Here is a 19,137-nt window from a genome sequence, read left to right as displayed (position 1 = left end):
AGGGCACTTAAGGCACCCCTGAAGCGACCTCTTGACAATCTTCTCCGTTGTATTCCGAGTGACTGCCAAGCTCTGGCAGTCATCTGCAATTCATAGAACCGTGGTTACATACATAATCTTCCGTCTATTTCATTTCTTCTGACTGCCAGAGGGGGTGCTTCAAGCACCTGGATGACTAATATCAACAGTGTCATGAGGAAGACTCACTCATCGAGTTATGCATGGCGACATTGACCCTATAAAATCTGGCAAACGTGCAATGTGCCGTCCATGAAGCGACAGCACAAATATCTGAGAGTGGAACCCCTCGTAAGGCCACCCATGATGTCGCCATACTCCTGGTCGAGTGAGCTCGAACATGAGAAGGGGCTAGGGGGCCACTGCTCTTGTAGGCAGCACTAATGGCCTCCCCAATCCAGAGTGACAACCGCTGCTTGGACAGAGGATGGCCCCAGCTTTGACCTGAGTGACAAATGAACAGGGAATCAGACTGCTGAAATCCAGAAGTTTACTGAAAGTTCGTCCTCAGTGCTCGAACAGGGCACAATAGAACATTACCCTGGTCTGACACCTCTCCCTGAGCAGGGGGTTTGAAAGGCGCGTGACACACGGGCTGGTTTACGTAGGACGAGGAGAAGGTCTGAGGCAAGAACGCAGTGTTAGGCCACAAGGTCACCCCTGTTCCGTTGGGAGTCCAGTGCAGGCTCTCCAGGCTGGTAGACAGAGCATACAACTCACTTACCTGTTTGGCCGATGCCATGGCTAAAAGGAAGGCTGCCTTCAGTGACAACCACTTTAGATCTGTCCTTCCTAAAGGCTTGAATGGAGGCTGGCACAGTGCACCCAGTACCAAAGGCAAGCCCCAGGAGGGCACGGGCATCTCTGCGGAGGTCTCAGCCTCTGAGCACCCTTTGAGTCACCATGGGACCCGACTGTTAGCCCATCTACCCAGCTATGCATTGCTGATATCGCTGCTACATAGACCTTGAGAAGGCAGTCCCTCGAGCTCGGCCAGTCTAGAGGCATGGACTCTTAGACCCAGGCAACCACAGTCCACACAAGCCTGCTTGGTTAATACCTGCCGCAGCTGCTCCAAGCCCAAGCAGCTAGGGCATTTATCATGCCCATTGTCAGGCTCGAGAAGGGTCCGACAATCGATACAAACCATAAACATACTAGCAGCTGGCACAAATCAGGAACTCAAAACGCTACAGAGCAGAGCGAACCCACTCTTGTCATGTAGCAGTCAAAACCAAATAAACAGATTTTCAAAACCGTGGGAAGCCGGTGACAGCTCACCGGTCTGGTAAACGAAAAGCACGTGTACACGGAACAAACCTCAGAAATCAAGGTCCATACAAAATAGTGCTCAGTAGCAGTAGCTGAAATAGCAAAATAATTAACGCCGTAGTAGAGTGAACATGCTCGAACGGCAATAACGCGCTTTCTTCGGACAATAATGCCACCGCAGAGCGAACACACTTGTCAGGCAACGCTAATACCACAATATTAATAACACAAACTTTTATAATGGTAGGTAGCAACAGCTTACAACAGCAAGGCAATTAGCAGAGCGGGGCACGCTCGTCTTACCTGAATGCTCATCAACTGATGAGCAAAAATAGAAAGAATGCGTAAGTGACGGTAATTGCAGTCTAAGGAGGGCGCTGGTGCTGCTCCCACCCATATCAGTTAGCAGACTCCAGGCGATAATCAGTTCAACCACGTTCGACACTACCACAAACCCAAACCTGCTTCCAACGCGAGAAGTTGGCAAGAGGTCCCTTCCGGGGTGAACGTGCCTTAAGTGCCCTCGCACGGGCACACGTCACCCTGTGTCACCAGGTGACTTTGTTGTTGTAGACACTTGACCTGCACTTGCATGTGATGGATATCCAGGTGCTTAAAGCACCGCCTCTGGAAGTCAGAAGAAATGAAATAGAACCCACAATCCCTTACCATTCTACCTTCTTTACAGCTCTTCAATAAACATTTTCTTGTTTGGATGGGTGTCTCTCTTACATTCTCATTAGGACATTGTCTGGGATTCAGAGGGTCCCTGGTTCAAAGCTCCTCCAGGCTTTGAGTGGGACTAGAAAAACTCATTATTCATTTACTGCTCTTTCCTTCTTAAGATGTACGTATGTCTTAAACATCAGTTTTCTTCTTTATTGCTCTATTTCTTGTGTATTAATTTCTGTAATTGATCACCATGTTTTCTTTGATTCATGAGTTTAATCTCTGATAGATTGTCAGATGAGACACATGACCTCAATGATCATTTGGGTCCAGTCAGTTCTGATGATGGTCCCTATTCCAGGTCTCCTTTCTCTCTCTTTCTCATTCTTCTTGCTCCTGAAAAGGTCAAACTGTGTTGCTGCACACGCAACAAGTCATCACAGCACAGCAGCAATTTGATTCACGTTCATATTTCAACAAAAAGGAAAAGTATGATTAAAGAACAGGCAGTATGTTTTTCCTTAGCAGCCACTCATTCATTCCTTTATTTCTGTGCAGTTTGAAAGTCAACTTGCACTTAAAAGGTCTCAGCCTTAATCCATCTCAATGAATGCCACGTCTGTATTTATTTCTGTTAGAGCTCATTCATTGTTGCCCAGCAGTGCAGAGCAGAGTTTTCAATCTGCACTTAGAACTGAATAAAATAAAAGGTGACTTCATGTTTACTGTGATGGATTAGCTGTATGCAGTAACGTACAAGTCTCTGCGGGTGACGTGAAACTCTTCTTTCAACTGCAGTGAAGGAAGAGTGATCGTATCATATCTGGGTTTTGCAAACTGTGTCAAACATGAAGCTGTCACAAGGCTGCAGGTTTTCAGAGGACAGTGGCAACAGCGGCACTTAAATCCTGCAGAGACTCGGTGGTCACTGTGTAATGGTGTGCTAAGTCCGCCTATACAAATTGTCACCATTGAGTGGGTCGGCTTGAGTGCCTCCATCTCTGCGTGAATGTGACAGTCAAGTGCACGTTTCCCACAAATACACTGTGTCCACCGGATATTGGGTATGGCCTTCAAACAGAGTGTGTCCTTTCTGCTGGAAATATTCTCCACAGCACTCTGTGGAAAACAATAAATGCTCAGCAAAAGCATTTTGAAAAACTAAACTGAAAGGTTTGAGTCAATGCACAAGGCCTCCTTCATGTACTTGTATTGCATTAGGACTGCAAGCACTTGTGGTACTGCTCCTCCATTATACTGCACTGATCCTGAATGTCAAGCTCAGGGTGAGAATGTTGCTGAGGCGCTCTGTACTGCAAAAGAACACTCAGCAGCAACAGTCGCACTGCCTGCTTCATTGTAGGAACACAGGAAACAAATGCAGCTACAAAGACTATTGAGTTTAAGGTGAAAGCACTGTTTTCAGTCCATGCTTCTACTAAATCTTTTTATGTTTTCCAATCTAGACATTTCTTCTCAGCTTCCAAAATGGATGCTATTTAATATTTCTTATGTCACGCCCCAGGACAGATTTATAAGTGGCATATAAACAAACATTCCAAGGGCCACTCTGATGAAAAAAGGGCAGGGGACTTTATTTCAATGAACTTTTATTAAACTCACACACGGCTGCATCTTGCTCCTAAAATTAGAAAGTAAGAATGATTGATCTCTGCAGCCCAGAGACCTGTCAGTCATCACGTCACATTTTTCTTTAGATAACAGTTACAATATCTGAATTTCATTCCTTCAAAAGTGGTGAAAGTTTCTCATGATGAGGAAAACTAAATAGACAGCAACTAGTACCTGGTTTCCAGTGCTGGGGGACGATTTGAAAATTCGATGTCAGTCTGGTGCAATTAGAGCTTTTAACACAACCAGTCAGAGTCCCACTGAACCAGCTTTTGACTGGTTTCGGCTGTGGGACAACGAACTGGCCCTCCGGTGGTTTATCGATTTTTATATCACCTCCATTCACATCATCGGGCACACGAACTGCAGGATGCTTTAGTGTGACAAGCATCCTGAATCCATAATTGGCCAATTTACCAACTAACTAGATTGATCTAACAAAGCTCTGCAGCAGTTTAAAGGCTCTGTTACACAATGGCTGCTGTCAGCTGGATATCAAACCCTGGTTTTCATGAAAGTAATCGCTTTTCTGCTGTTTTGCTCCGCTTCTTTTTATTGAGCAGCGTCAGATATGTCTTTTACTCTGTATTCTCGTGTGTGTGTGTGTGTGTGTGTGTGTGTGTGTGTGTGTGTGTGTGTGTGTGAGCGTGTTCAGTGCTCTCCTTCCAGGACTCTTCACCTTCTCTGCATGTATTGATTATTAAAAGACATCATATAAACTGATTAGTTTGAATGTGAGCTGAGCAGCTCTTGCCGTGTGCACCTAACTGGCTCTGACGTATCTATGGGAATCATTTGTAAAGGTTTCTGTCGTGTGCCTGACTGTGGTCACAGAGCTGCACAGCCCGTTGCATCATGTCTGCTGTATTTCAGTTGTTACTCTTGTTCAGAATCGTGAATCCTTGTGAGTTGCAGCTCCCTTTATGTTTGCAGGAGCCCAGGACTACAGAAGCAGAAGAGGCTGTTTGATGCTGTTATCTTGGGATAAGAACCATTATAACAGGCTCTTATCTCATTATCACAACAAAACAAGGTGTTATTTTATGATAATGAGATGAGTGCATCACTTATAATGAGGCTTATTATCTCATGCTAACGAGATAATATCTCGTTAGCATGAGATGACTAAAAGTCATATAAACTGTTAAGAACTGCATTGTTAGATCAAGAAGTCTTCATCATTTACAAACTCATCATCCTTCTACCATCAAAGTCCTCAACAATCAGGCTCCTTCATCCCTGACAGAGCTCCTAGTCCCCTATGATCCAGCTAGAACCCTTCACTCCCAGGATGCAGGGTTCCTGCTGGTTCCTAGAGTTCTAACAGTAGAATGGAGCCAGAGCCTTCAGCTATCAGGCTCCTTCATCCCTGACAGAGCTCCTAGTCCCCTATGATCCAGCTAGAACCCTTCACTCCCAGGATGCAGGGTTCCTGCTGGTTCCTAGAGTTCTAACAGTAGAATGGAGCCAGAGCCTTCAGCTATCAGGCTCCTTCATCCCTGACAGAGCTCCTAGTCCCCTATGATCCAGCTAGAACCCTTCACTCCCAGGATGCAGGGTTCCTGCTGGTTCCTAGAGTTCTAACAGTAGAATGGAGCCAGAGCCTTCAGCTATCAGGCTCCTTCATCCCTGACAGAGCTCCTAGTCCCCAATGATCCAGCTTGAACCCTTCACTCCCAGGATGCAGGGTTCCTGCTGGTTCCTAGAGTTCTAACAGTAGAATGGAGCCAGAGCCTTCAGCTATCAGGCTCCTTCATCCCTGACAGAGCTCCTAGTCCCCTATGATCCAGCTAGAACCCTTCACTCCCAGGATGCAGGGTTCCTGCTGGTTCCTAGAGTTCTAACAGTAGAATGGAGCCAGAGCCTTCAGCTATCAGGCTCCTTCATCCCTGACAGAGCTCCTAGTCCCCAATGATCCAGCTTGAACCCTTCACTCCCAGGATGCAGGGTTCCTGCTGGTTCCTAGAGTTCTAACAGTAGAATGGAGCCAGAGCCTTCAGCTATCAGGCTCCTTCATCCCTGACAGAGCTCCTAGTCCCCTATGATCCAGCTAGAACCCTTCACTCCCAGGATGCAGGGTTCCTGCTGGTTCCTAGAGTTCTAACAGTAGAATGGAGCCAGAGCCTTCAGCTATCAGGCTCCTTCATCCTTGACAGAGCTCCTAGTCCCCTATGATCCAGCTAGAACCCTTCACTCCCAGGATGCAGGGTTCCTGCTGGTTCCTAGAGTTCTAACAGTAGAATGGAGCCAGAACCTTCAGCTATCAGGCTCCTTCATCCCTGACAGAGCTCCTAGTCCCCTATGATCCAGCTAGAACCCTTCACTCCCAGGATGCAGGGTTCCTGCTGGTTCCTAGAGTTCTAACAGTAGAATGGAGCCAGAGCCTTCAGCTATCAGGCTCCTTCATCCTTGACAGAGCTCCTAGTCCCATATGATCCAGCTAGAACCCTTCACTCCCAGGATGCAGGGTTCCTGCTGGTTCCTAGAGTTCTAACAGTAGAATGGAGCCAGAGCCTTCAGCTATCAGGCTCCCCTCCTGTGGAACCGTCTCCCAGTTTCAGTCCAGGACCCAGACCTCCTCTCTAGGTTTAAGAGCAGACTTAAGACCCTCCTTGTTGATCAGGACTGCTTAGGCTGGCCCTTAGATCTGCTGCTCTAGGCTCAGACTGCTGGGATCTCCCATGATTTCCCAATTATTGGAAGAACTACCAGACCTTCCTGAGTGGTGCATGAGCACAGAGTGTGACGCGAGGGTCACACTTGCAGCGATGGGCTGCCTCATTTCTTTTTAAACTCTTGTGTGGATTTATCTTATCTTCTTATCTATCTCAGACAGGAATGATTGTAGTGTCTGATGTTACAGAAGGAAAGGACAAACAACACACAACAGGTTGTTTTTTTATCTGTTTCACACACAGCGTTTGACCTTTCGACCTTCCCCTTTCAGTCAAGCTGAGGCAATAAAAGCTAAACGCCCTACACTGTCAAACTACAACACTGTATAAAAACCCCACACAAACCCACTGACCTCCTGATCTCATTTGTTGACCCATAACAGCAGTTTCACCGAGTGAGCAAACACTTCATCGATGGGATAAAAGGGCTGTCGATGCTCTGTGTTCCTCTCTGATATCCTGTTATCGCTGTCTGCCTGCTGACCTGGATTCTCCCTCCTCTATAATCCATCAGAGAATCATCCCAACCCAGCAGGGCCAGCAGAGTTTCACACGGATGCAGATGAATCTGAAAACTGTGTTTCAATGTAATAACAACTGTGTTCTAAAGGGTTCTTACTGTTGAAAATCTCCAACTACGGAGGGATCAAGAGGATGCGGTGGAAACAGAAAGCCTGGCCCTCTGAACATTACCAGCTATGATTGACAGGAGGAAAAACGCTCTCATCGTCGTGCTTTAACATACATTCATTTGAAGTTCAACACAAAGTCGATTTTTCTCTGTCTCACAACAAGGTGCTAGAGGGAAGACTGAAGACGGTCCAAGGCACCGCCCTGGTGCGAAATATAAAAAGCCTTCATTCAGGGGGATATTTCCTCCTGCAGCTCTGAGAAACACAGACAGTGTGAAGCCTTCTGAAGGCTCCATTTGTTCAAGTATCTCTCTGTTTTTAAGAATCACTGAGTGGATCTACTTGTGCTGCCAGGTTGGATCGACATCCATCCCACTGACTACTGAACAACCTTTGGAAAACACAAGAACCTTAGGACTTGATAGTCAATTTTCCAGGGTTAAGCTGAGCCTGCAGGTCTTGCCATGACGACGGAGTTCAAGCTTTTAAAAAACTTTTAATTTTGGTTTCAAAATCCACAGAAATATAAATAAATAAAGCAAATATTCCTCCCATTCATTCATTCAAGATAATTGACACCACTGGGCACTGTTCCTCTGTGAGGATCCAACCAGCAACCCTTCAGTTGCCAGGAGGTCAAGTGTCTTCCAAGCCACGCCCCAACCCGAACCCGGTTCAAAGCTTTATGGGAGAAAAAAATATCCACTTAAAATGTACTCAGTAAAATATTTTAGAATTTGTTTGTTAATCTAATACTGATTGATATGTAGACTCTACTTTATCATATCTTGTTAGATTTAGTTGTAAAACACACACACACACATGCACACACACACAGACATATACACAGACACATACATGTACACACAGAAACACACACACAGACACACATACATACACACACGCACATACATGTACACACAGAAACACACACACAGACACACATACATACACACATGCACATACATGTACACACAGAAACACACACACACACACAAACACACACACATACTGTACATACACAGACACAAACATGTACACACAGAAACACACACACACACACACACACACACACAAGCGCGACTGTTCTGTCACTGAGTCTCTTACCTGGTGAAACAACATCATTTAAGTACCATCACACTGTCTTATTATTCACCCACTCTGTGTCAGCCACTGTGTGTGTGTGTGTGTGTGTGTGTGTGTGTGTGTGTGTGTGTGTGTGTGTGTGATGGACAGGCCAGAGGGCTGATGGGAAAAGACTAGATCAATTACAGAGATAGAGCAGCAGATGAAGAGAGAGACCTGCTGACCTTTAACACCCCCTCTGTCTCCCTCCCTCATCTCTACAATTTGTGTCCTCTCATTTCCTCTCTTCATCGGTCCTCTCCCTGTTGCCATGGTAACACCTCATCCCTCCCAATTGTCATGGAGTTACATATGAATATTTAACAAGACTTAATGTCCACTGTCCTTCTGGATCGTCTTCTGTCATTTTTCTCTCAGCTTGTCCTCCTTCTCTCCCTCCTTGCCTTCTCTCCATCTTCTCCTCTTCCACACCTGCTCCTATGGTTGCTTGTTCTAATGTCACGCTCCTCCACTTTTTTCAGTCCTCAGTGTCTCTCCTCCTCTCCTTCCTCCCCTGTGTCTAGTTCTCCTTCATGTCCCACCTCTCTCTTCAGTGCATCATCTCCTTCTACTCCCCCTCTCACCTCTGTCCAATTTAGCAATAACCCCTCCCTCCCCCTGCTTCCCTCTAGCTCCCCATCCTTATCTTCCCTCTTCTTCACTTGCCTTCTGTTATTTCATCTTCCTCCCCTCTACATGGCCACTTATGCCTTCTAATCTCCTCCCCCTCTCTCTTCATCTCCTTTTTCATCCTGTTCTTTTCCTTTACATATCTTCTTCTTCTCTTAATCATCTTCTTGTCTCTTCCTACTCTCTTTCTACCTCTTAAACCCTCTAATCCCACTTTTTGTTCATCCTCATCCTCTTGTACCACCTAATTTAACTGTTATAGTCTATTAAAGAAGCGTTATCACCCACACTGGTGAAATGGAAAGGGCCCACTATAGATCTACTAGGTGAATGAGGCCGTTAGCCCTGGATGCTAAATGAGCGGCCCTGGTCGTGACAGGAGGGATGTGTCAGATCCTGGCCTCATCTTCAGGAACAACAACAGAATCCCTCAGGACTTGAGGCAACACACAGCAGAGGGGAAGAGGGACGGCGCAGAAACTGGTACTTCAGAACTGAGCTGATGCCTAAATTCTGCAAATGTGATGGCACTTGTCTTTCTATAGCACCGGTACCAGAGGTGCAGCGGTGGGTGCAGGAATGAGTCTGCGTGTGGATTTTTGGAAATAAAACCACACTGAGAGGATGGAAATGGCAGGGTTAGCAGGTGTGTTTGAGAGCATTTGTGTGACTGGGATGAGTATGTAGCTCAAGCACATCAGAGCTTTCCACTTCAGTCAGAAATGATGAAAAAAGAAATAAGAAGACAACTATGGCGGATCACCTGTGATGCCCCCCTCTATACGGACCTGTACGTGTTAAGGTGAAGGTGTAACGTACAGGAGATGAGGGCTGTCAGTCAAACGGGCCTCGCCTCCCTCAGAGACAGTTTAACCTTAGACGTGCTGATTTGTCTATTGTCCCGCTTCTCCAGAGGGGATTTTGGCAAAGGGTGGACGACGCATGAGGGAAAATCCCAAACTCTTGTTTCACACTGAAAAACAGCAATATGCTGAGGAGCGTGTAACCTGTCTTTTGAAGTAATTAGGAGATGAGACTGTAATAACTCGTGTTTTCCCCAAAACACACCTGTTTGCCTGACTTTTGCTCTGCTGCATCATCAAAGTCATCTGAATGTGGTGCAGGATTGGCCGAGAAAGTCGTTTAATCACCCAACGCTAACTGTTAGCTAGCGATATTAGCTGTCAGTCTCGCCAACAGCATATTTGCTTGACTTCCTTGGACTGGAGACTTACGTTGGCAGCTGAGTCCTCTGCAGGTTTTGTTCCTCCTTCCTCTGGTATGTCTGGTGCTGTAGGAACAGAGACGGGCAACAGAGGAGATCGAGCCTTACCAGCCTGACCCAGAGAAGCCGTCTTCACCTGGGGCTTGGGAAGGCTGGAACCTGGGTTAAATAGGATACAGAAAACAGGGTCAGACAATAATCTGGTTATCATTATTTGTTATGACATTTTGATGCTCTGATCAATGTGTGGAGCGACAGAGAGAGAGAGAGAGAGAGAGAAAGCAAGAGAACATAGTAGAATAAACACAATCGATTACTCAGACAGAGCAGGATATCACCATTTCAGATACATAATGGTGAACATGAAGCTGAAATGAAAAATGCCCTTTTCACCCTCGAAGTTCAGTTGGTCACATTTTCCATCTATTCCACCGTACACACACAAAATCAAATTCTTTATATTTATAAAAAAAATACCATCTGTGTTGCTTCCACAAATACAAAACATTCACATTCAAGTTTGGACCTATAACTAATATCATGAAGTCAACCAACCAATCAAACTCCAGCTTTTATCATGAAGTCAACCAACCAATCAAACTCCAGCTTTTATCATGAAGTCAACCAACCAATCAAACTCCAGCTTTTATCATGAAGTCAACCAACCAATCAAACTCCAGCTTTTATCATGAAGTCAACCAACCAATCAAACTCCAGCTTTTATCATGAAGTCAACCAACCAATCAAACTCCAGCTTTTATCATGAAGTCAACCAACCAATCAAACTCCAGCTTTTATCATGAAGTCAACCAACCAATCAAACTCCAGCTTTTAGCTTTTATGTGAATACAAGCTAAGACATATTTGCAAACAAAAAGCTGTGTTTTTGACTGTTCTTGATCTTAAACTGCTTTGTCTGACAAATAAAACCATGATTCATTTTGAGGAGAACATCTGCAGATTATGTGCAAAGCGGCGTGCAGGTGGACTTGAGGCTGTTCTCCTCATTTTAGTGTTCCAGACAAATGTTTCCCTTCTAAATACGTCACAATACAGAAGGAAGACGAAACTAAAATGCAGTTGGAGCTGAACTTTCAGGATGTTGGAGGAAGAACACTGAGGGTGAAACCACGGCAAATGTGCTCAAGCAGATCCAGCCAGCAAAGCCTTGATTCTCTGGACCTGAAATTGTTTTAAAACAGCAACTGCCATCTCACTCTGGGCAAGCTTGCTGGGTTAGCAACATAACTGGGGGTCATCAGGAGAATTGTTTGAACAGAAACACGTCACAAATGATGTTAAACATTGAACAGCAGTTCTAATTGAGAACGCTGAGCGCAACCAAAGATTTTAGAGACACAATAATTAGTGGTTTGTTTCATTCACATCAGCTTGAAGAACAGACAAATAAAAAAAACTTGAATGTTAAATAAAAGGTCAAGTCTTAACAATAAGGGACTTAATGTCCTTGGGTCATCGGGGGACTCCTCACGGAGTGCCGGAGTGCCAGAGTGCCATCTAGTTTCAGTGTGACAGGAGGCAGGAACAGTTTGATCTGATAACTCAGAGCTGCTATTGATTGATCAAAATGACAAGTTCATGTGTAACTGAGTGAACCATCAAACAGGACACAGAGTGGAAGTCTGAGCCCTGCAGGCATTTGTCTGACTATCCATCCATCCATCCATCCATCCATCCATAAATAAATAAATAATAAATCTGTGAATATACTTAATTGCTCTGTCTTTGTTATTCTCAGTCTAAATACAGTTTTAAAAGCAAAAAAGGAAAAGAAAAAAAAGAAAAACAACAGGTATGGGGCAGAGCTAGGGGCCAAAGAGTAGATCTATTTTCTCTCTCTGTCTGGATTCCCCAACCAGCCCCCTGATGTCTGGACACATCCTCAGGCTTCATGTAGCCACAATCCCCTCCCCCTCTCACTGCACTACATTCCTTCACTGTCTGATCAATAAACATCCGTTCTGCTGCCTGTGAAAAAACACATCAGGGAGACATTCCACAGCCATGAATCTCATCCTGGAACAAGATGGAGCTGGATTTAAACTGCTTCAGCAGTCAACGGTATTCGTGAAACAGAAAACTGACTTCTAAGAGACAAAAACACTCACTTGGTTGTTGTCTGCATAATTAGTATTTACTCCTGGGTCACTTGACTCTGCGGTAGTTGCAGGTATTTTTGACAGTGTTGGAAAAATGGCATGGTGGAAATGCAAATTTTCCCTGTTGCATCATGGAACTACGGACTACACACAGCATGGAGAGGTTGTTCTAACTGTAATAAGCTGCAAGTGTCAATGATAGTTTTGTGTTCCTGGTGTGTGTTTGGTAGGATATCAGTCTCCCAGCAAATATTCTCCAGTGTTTTGTGTTGAATGCCATTGTTTCATTGTGACATTTATCCGTCTTTGTTTTTTTCTGGCATTTTTATGTATTCATTACTTTTTGTCAGCCACGCCCTCTTCAGTCTGATCAGGTCTGTGCCTGACCTGAACATGAAATAAGTTCATGTCGCCCCCTGAGGCGACGCATGGTTTGCCAGAACCTTTTTGGAGCCGACCGATTGCCATTCTCCATGGCCTCACCGAACTCCTCCCAAGCCCAAGTTTTTGCCTTGGCGACTGCCATGACTGCACACTGCTTGAACTGCTGGTACCGGTCAGATGCCTCTGGAGACCTGCAGACCATCCATGCCCTGTAAGCCTCCTTCTTCATCCTTACAGCCACAGCTCACAATAGCCGCCTCGACAATTGCAGAGCGGAAGATGGCCCATTTGGACTCAGTGTCCCTCACCACCCCCGGGATGTGGTCAAAGCTCTGCCAGAGGTGGGAGTTGAAGATCATTCTGACAGGTTCTTCCGCCAGGCGTTCCCAGCAAGCCCTCACTACTCGTTTGGGCCTGCTGGGTCTGCACGGCATCTTCCCCTGCCACCTGATCCAGCTCACCACCAGATGGTGATCAGTTGACAGCTCAGCTCCTCTCTTCACCCGAGTGTCCAGAACAAATGGTCGCAGGTCAGATGATACGACTTTAAACTCAATCATAGACCTACGACCTAGGATGTCCTGGTGCCACGTGCACCGATGGACATCCTTATGTTCAAACGTGGTGTTTGTTATGGACAAACTGCGGCTTGCACAGAAGTCCAATAACTTAACACCACTCTCGTTCCTCCCAATCACGCCCTTCCTGGTCCCACTGTCATTGCCCATGTGAGCGTTCAATTTCCCCAGCAGGACAATGGAGTCCCCAGTCAGGGCACCATCCAGCACCCTTCCAAGGTTTCCAAAAATGGTGAGTACTCTGAACTGCTGTTCGGCGCATAAACACAGACAACAGTCAGGACCCGTTCCTGAAGGCGCAGGGAAGCAAACCTTTCGTCCACCGGGGAAAACCCCAACAGACAGAGAGTTTTGGGACTAACAAAAAGCCCACGCCAGCCCTCTGTATTTCACCTGTAACAACTCCAGTGAAGGAGAGTCCAACCCCTCTCAAGAACTTGGGTTCTGGACCCGGGGCTATGTGTCGAGGTGAGGCCGACAATATCTAGCCAGTAACGCTCAACCTCTTCCACCAGCTCCAGCTCCTTCCCCATCAGAGAGGTAATGTTCCATGTCCCAATAGCCAGCTTCCATGCCTGGGGATCAGACAGCCAAGGCCCACACCTTCAACTGCTTCCCAAACCACGTAGCACAAGCGGTGGGTCCATGGGAGTCCATGTATCCCTTTGGGCTTGGCCCGGCTGGACCCCATGAACTAAGGCCTGGCCACTAGGCACTCGCTATCGAGCCACTACCCCAGGCCTGGCTCCAGGTATGGGGCCCTGGTGCCCCTCTGGGCTGAGTACACAAACCCCTAGGTTTAACTTCCATGAGGGGTCTGTTGAACCGTTCTTTGTCTGGCCCTTTGCCTCGGACCAGTCTGCCTTGGGTAACCATATCAGGGGCAAAATGCCCCCGACAGCATAGCTCCTAGGGTCACTAGGGCACTCAAACTCCTTCACCACAATAAGGTGACGGTTCAAGGAGGAGCCTCCTCGCCATAACTTCTTTAACTAATGTCAAAAATAAATGTCTCGTTAGATAAATGAATGTGCATGCATGAAGGTGTGTGTATGAATGTGCTGTAGAGCACTTGCAGTGATCACTATTAAGCAGTGTATAAGCATCATCCATTTAGTGGTTACCACAACAACAAATGATGTATGCAGGATGGACGTGTCAGTCACTACAGTGGCAAGTGTTGATAAACAAGAAAAGACCAAACCCCAATTTCAGGCTGAATAATGATGCAAACCGTCAGAAATTAAATTGATTGTGACTGATTGTCTCAGTGACCTCCTTTCACTCCTCAGTTAAATCTCCAATAGCTCATAAATTGCATGAAAAAGGAAAACAAAATCCACTTCAGATTCCAGCAGAGAACAATGGCAACTCGTCAAAAATGAGGTCTTGGCCAGCAGTAGTTGCAGGCCAACACATAGAGACAGACAACCATTGGCTCTCCCAGCCACGCCTACGGTCAATTTAGAGTCTGGATTAACCTGGTCCCCTCTTGATGTCTTTGGACTGTGGAGGAAGCTGGAGTACCAGAGAGAACCCAGCAGGAACAGGGAGAACATGGAGACTCACCCAGAAAGACCCCGTGCTCCAGCCAGGACTTGAACCCGGAACCTTCTTGCTGTTGAGGTGACAGTGCTGACCACTGCACCACCGTGCCGCCTTTGAATCACAGTGCGATATTGTAAAGAAAAATGGGCCAAATCAACCTTGTGTGTGTTTGTTGTTCTGTCATGCTGCCACTTAGATGTCATGTTATTTCACAAATTTCTATTTTTCTTGGCACCACAAACACCAAAATGACATAAAAACAAAAAATCTGAACTGAATCAACTCAATTAGTGTCTCAATCATAACATTTGTAAATGTATGTGTAATGTGCAGTGTTAGGAGGGTTTACCTCTGCTCAGCACTAAAGGTTTTCAGTCAACAGCAGCTGGAGGCGATTCAGCTTCACTCCAACTTGTTGTGGTTGACAGAGACAATTTGAGTATGAAAGCACTTTTTTATTGAACATGTTAGTTATGTGTCCTCAGTGAGTGGCAACATGATGTTTACATATAGATGTAGTTGAGTGGTGCTGTTGTTGCTGCTTTACGAAAAAAAACAACAACTAAGAAATATGGAGGTGAAGATACTGCTGCATCTGCAGCCTTTAATTATGGAGCTGTCAAGTCAGGTGTTTGCTCCATCAACCAGAATTTTTCAAAGGTGCTTTTTATTTTTTGATGTATCACCAATAGATATAATTTTCACAAACACCGTTAATCACGCTCTATAATGTGACGATACTATTCTGTGTGGATGTGTACGGACTGGTCACCCATAGCCGCTGGGATAGGCTCCAGCCCCCCCTCCCCCTCCCGCGACCGTCATCAGGAATAAGTGGAAGTAGATGGATGGACTGTGATTCACCAGCTCCAAAATACTTGTCTCGTTGTCCATCATGTCAAATGTCCTCTGACTTGTTAACTTGGGGTCTGGCACAGGGGGGTGATACATACACCAGGTCAGGTCTGCACGCTGTGTAATATTTTGACCAGCGTTTTAAAATTGTCTTTGTCTGCCCTCTGGCCCTGTGGCTCTGAGCAGCTTAAAGCATCTCAAAGTGTTGTCAAAAATTAACCACTTCAGCGTTTTTGAAGCGGAGCACAAGCCACGTCTGACATGGCGATCAGCTACAACAGCTGCGTCAGAGCAGGATCAGGGACAGACTTGGTAGTGTTTGAGGCTTTGACCTCACAGAAGAACCAACAGATCCATTTTTACTAGAGAGCTTCTCGTACTATCATCTAGTGGGAACAAGAGAGTCAAAAGTCTTGCTGTCTAAGCTAACGTTCTGGGGGTGAACACTTCTATTGGATAAAGGTTATGATGCAACTGACGGCCAGCGGGAGCCATCTGACGGCGGTAGACTTGAGTGATGTCTCCACATGTAACACAGTGGACAGATGTTTTCTTTTTGAGAACGTGTCCACAGTCAGGTGTCTCTGGCACTCTGGGACTGTATGTCTCACTCACGCTGACCTTGTGTGGCTCTGAATGCCAGGAAATGGAGCATAGAAATCCCTGCCAAGTTCATTTCAAAATGAAGCAGAACAAAATGTGTTTGTATGACTCCTCAGCACGCTGCTGTCAGAGCGAATCCAAACGGCACTGAGCTCAACAGGAAAAATAACGTGTGGAAAACACAATGTGCTGCTACAGCAGAGCGCTATAGCAAAGGTTACACATCCACAGCGGCAAGAACACCATAAAAGAGAGTTTCATGGTGCCTGCTTCGCCCTTGGGGGTTTGTCAGAGAAAGGTGGAGGTGGGGAGACTGACAGCTGGAAGTTGAGGTGTAAAACGCCTGGCGGGGGTTACATCAGTCACGAGGTGAGGAAGGAGGGGCGGAGTTATTGATCCTGAGGACAGTTTGAAGTAAATACAGTGAGAGATGAAAAGTGTCTTTAAGAAGACTTTGTCTCTGGAGGGGGAGCCGGCATCTCGACGCCTCACTCAGGGGTTTGGTTTTCCTCGTCTGCTGGTTTCATCTGTCTGTCTGCTCATCTGTTTGATGTCATCCTGTCTGACCAATCAGCTGCAGCCCCCCCCCCCCCCCCCCCCACACACACACACCTTGGTGAACCCTAGCTCCTGGTATCAAAAGAAAAACTGCATCTTTACCTCATTTGTGAAGATAATATTCAAATATTTACAAGTGAAAACAACTTTCTGCCCTGTTTAAAAAAGAATGAATGGATATTTCTGCAAGGGCCAAAAAAAGGATAAATAGTTAGAGAAAATTACAATACTCAGGCTAGATATATGAATCAAAACTGGCAGATGTGTTGAAAATAAGATTATTTTTGAGTCAGAATTTTAAGTGATGATTAACATTCTGAAAATTAGGTGATATAATCTAACCTGTATTCATGAGATGATGTAAATCACATTCACAAGATAGAAAATAGTGATTTAATGGATTAAATCTAGGAAAGTCTAGTTAAATATTTGACAAATTGTTAATCTGGATTAAGAAAATTAATAGTCTGATAGCCCTACTTATAATAGGACATAAATGGTTTTGATCTAAAAAAAGCAATTTAATTCAGTCACAATCAGTAGTGAAAATCAATTTTGCATATAATTTGATTTTAGTCTTTTTTCCTGGAGTTTTTTTTTGTGAATATTCACAGACTTATGTGTTCCCCTCGACCCCCCTCTCAAGTCCGCTCCAGGACAAACGAGTCTCAGGTCCACAACTAAGGCGTTTGTATTCTTTGAGGTGAATTTGATTACAGCCTCCGAAAAATAAGAAAGTAATGCGCATGATATGAGAAAGACTATAACGAAACACCAAAGGTTCTCTTTATCGCCTGCGTGGTTGCCCAAACCCTGCAGACAATCATCTTTAAAAAAGCAAAGCTCTTGTGGCTCATACCACATCCTCTGAGAACATCCATCATGGCGGCACATGTGCTCGCCTCCAGCTGTGGCTGACACTTCTCTGGCGAGCAGACGTCGAGTCAGACAATCCCATGATAGCTTCCTGCATTAAGCCACACTTGCAGGCCAATTTAAGTGAATAACTGCTCACCATCATACTTTACTCTGCAGAGGGGCTTCAGAGCCTCAGTTTAAAGGAAAGCAAGTTCTTGTTTGAGAAATGGACATAAACAGTGGCGGGAGGGGTGATGTGGTTGGAGGGGAGGAAGGACTCTTTTCATGCCAGAAAAAGAATCATATCAGGTGATGTCATGTTTCCCTGTTCCTGGCTCGGAAGAAACAAAGATGTCAATGCTGATATACAATACACCACTCACAGTACCATACACCACTCACAGTACTATACACCACTCACAGTACTATACACCACTCCCAGTACCATACACCACTCACAGGACCATACACCACTCACAGTACCATACACCACTCACGGTACTATACACCACTCACAGTACTATACACCACTCACAGTACTATACACCACTCCCAGTACCATACACCACTCACAGTACTATACACCACTCCCAGTACCATACACCACTCACAGTACCATACACCACTCCCAGTACTATACACCACTCCCAGTACCATACACCACTCACAGGACCATACACCACTCCCAGTACCATACACCACTCACAGTACCATACACCACTCCCAGTACCATACACCACTCACAGTACCATACACCACTCACAGTACCATACACCACTCCAAGTACCATACACCACTCCCAGGACAATACACCACTCCCAGTACCATACACTACTAACAGTACCATACACCACTCCCAGGACCATACACCACTCACAGTACCATACACCACTCCAAGTACCATACACCACTCCCAGGACCATACACCACTCACAGTACCATACACTACTAACAGTACCATACACCACTCCCAGGACCATACACCACTCACAGTACCATACACTACTAACAGTACCATACACCACTCCCAGTACCATACACCACTCCCAGTACCATACACCACTCACAGTACCATACACCACTCCCAGGACCATACACCACTCACAGTACCATACACTACTAACAGTACCATACACCACTCCCAGGACCATACACCACTCACAGTACCATACACCACTCCCAGGACCATACACCACTCCCAGGACCATACACCACTCACAGTACCATACACCACTCCCAGGACCATACACCACTCACAGTACCATACACCACTCCCAGGACCATACACCACTCCCAGTACCATACACGACTAACAGTACCATAAACCACTCACAATACCATACACCACTCCCAGTACCATACACCACTCTCAGTACCATGCACCACTCACAGTACCATGCACCACTCACAATACCATACACCACTCCCAGTACCATACACCACTTCCAGTACCATACACCACTCCCAGTACCATGCACCACTCACAGTACCATACACCACTCCCAGTACCATGCACCACTCCCAGTACCATGCACCACTCACAATACCATACACCACTCCCAGTACCATGCACCACTCACAGTACCATGCACCACTCACAGTACCATACAGCACTCCCAGTACCATACACCACTCTCAGTACCATGCACCACTCCCAGTACCATACACCACTCACAGTACCATACACTACTAACAGTACTTTACACTACTAACAGTACCATAAACCACTCTCAGTACCATGCACCACTCCCAGTA

The 19,137-nt window shown here is 45.8% G+C and overlaps 1 protein-coding gene across 3 annotated transcripts in view; it reads right to left on the bottom strand.

Annotated features, from left to right (window-relative positions):
* dcc (DCC netrin 1 receptor) overlaps nt 1-19,137 on the bottom strand; it is a 330,071-nt gene that overhangs the window by 15,348 nt on the left and 295,586 nt on the right. For 2 of the 3 annotated variants that reach the window (XM_086186581.1, XM_086186583.1), the window contains exon 28: nt 9,889-10,037. In XM_086186581.1, the coding sequence (XP_086042707.1) occupies nt 9,889-10,037 (149 nt within the window). The remainder of the gene's footprint in view (nt 1-9,888; nt 10,038-19,137) is intronic. The other variant, XM_086186582.1, reaches the window with a different exon arrangement.

Source organism: Aulostomus chinensis, chromosome 19 (genome assembly GCF_037954235.1).
Source record: "Aulostomus chinensis isolate RoL2024-O1b breed Wild chromosome 19, RoL_Achi_v1.0, whole genome shotgun sequence".
Classification (NCBI taxonomy): domain Eukaryota; kingdom Metazoa; phylum Chordata; class Actinopteri; order Syngnathiformes; family Aulostomidae; genus Aulostomus; species Aulostomus chinensis.
Note: the sequence above shows the minus strand (reverse complement) of the source record. Positions and strands in the feature narration are given on the sequence as shown.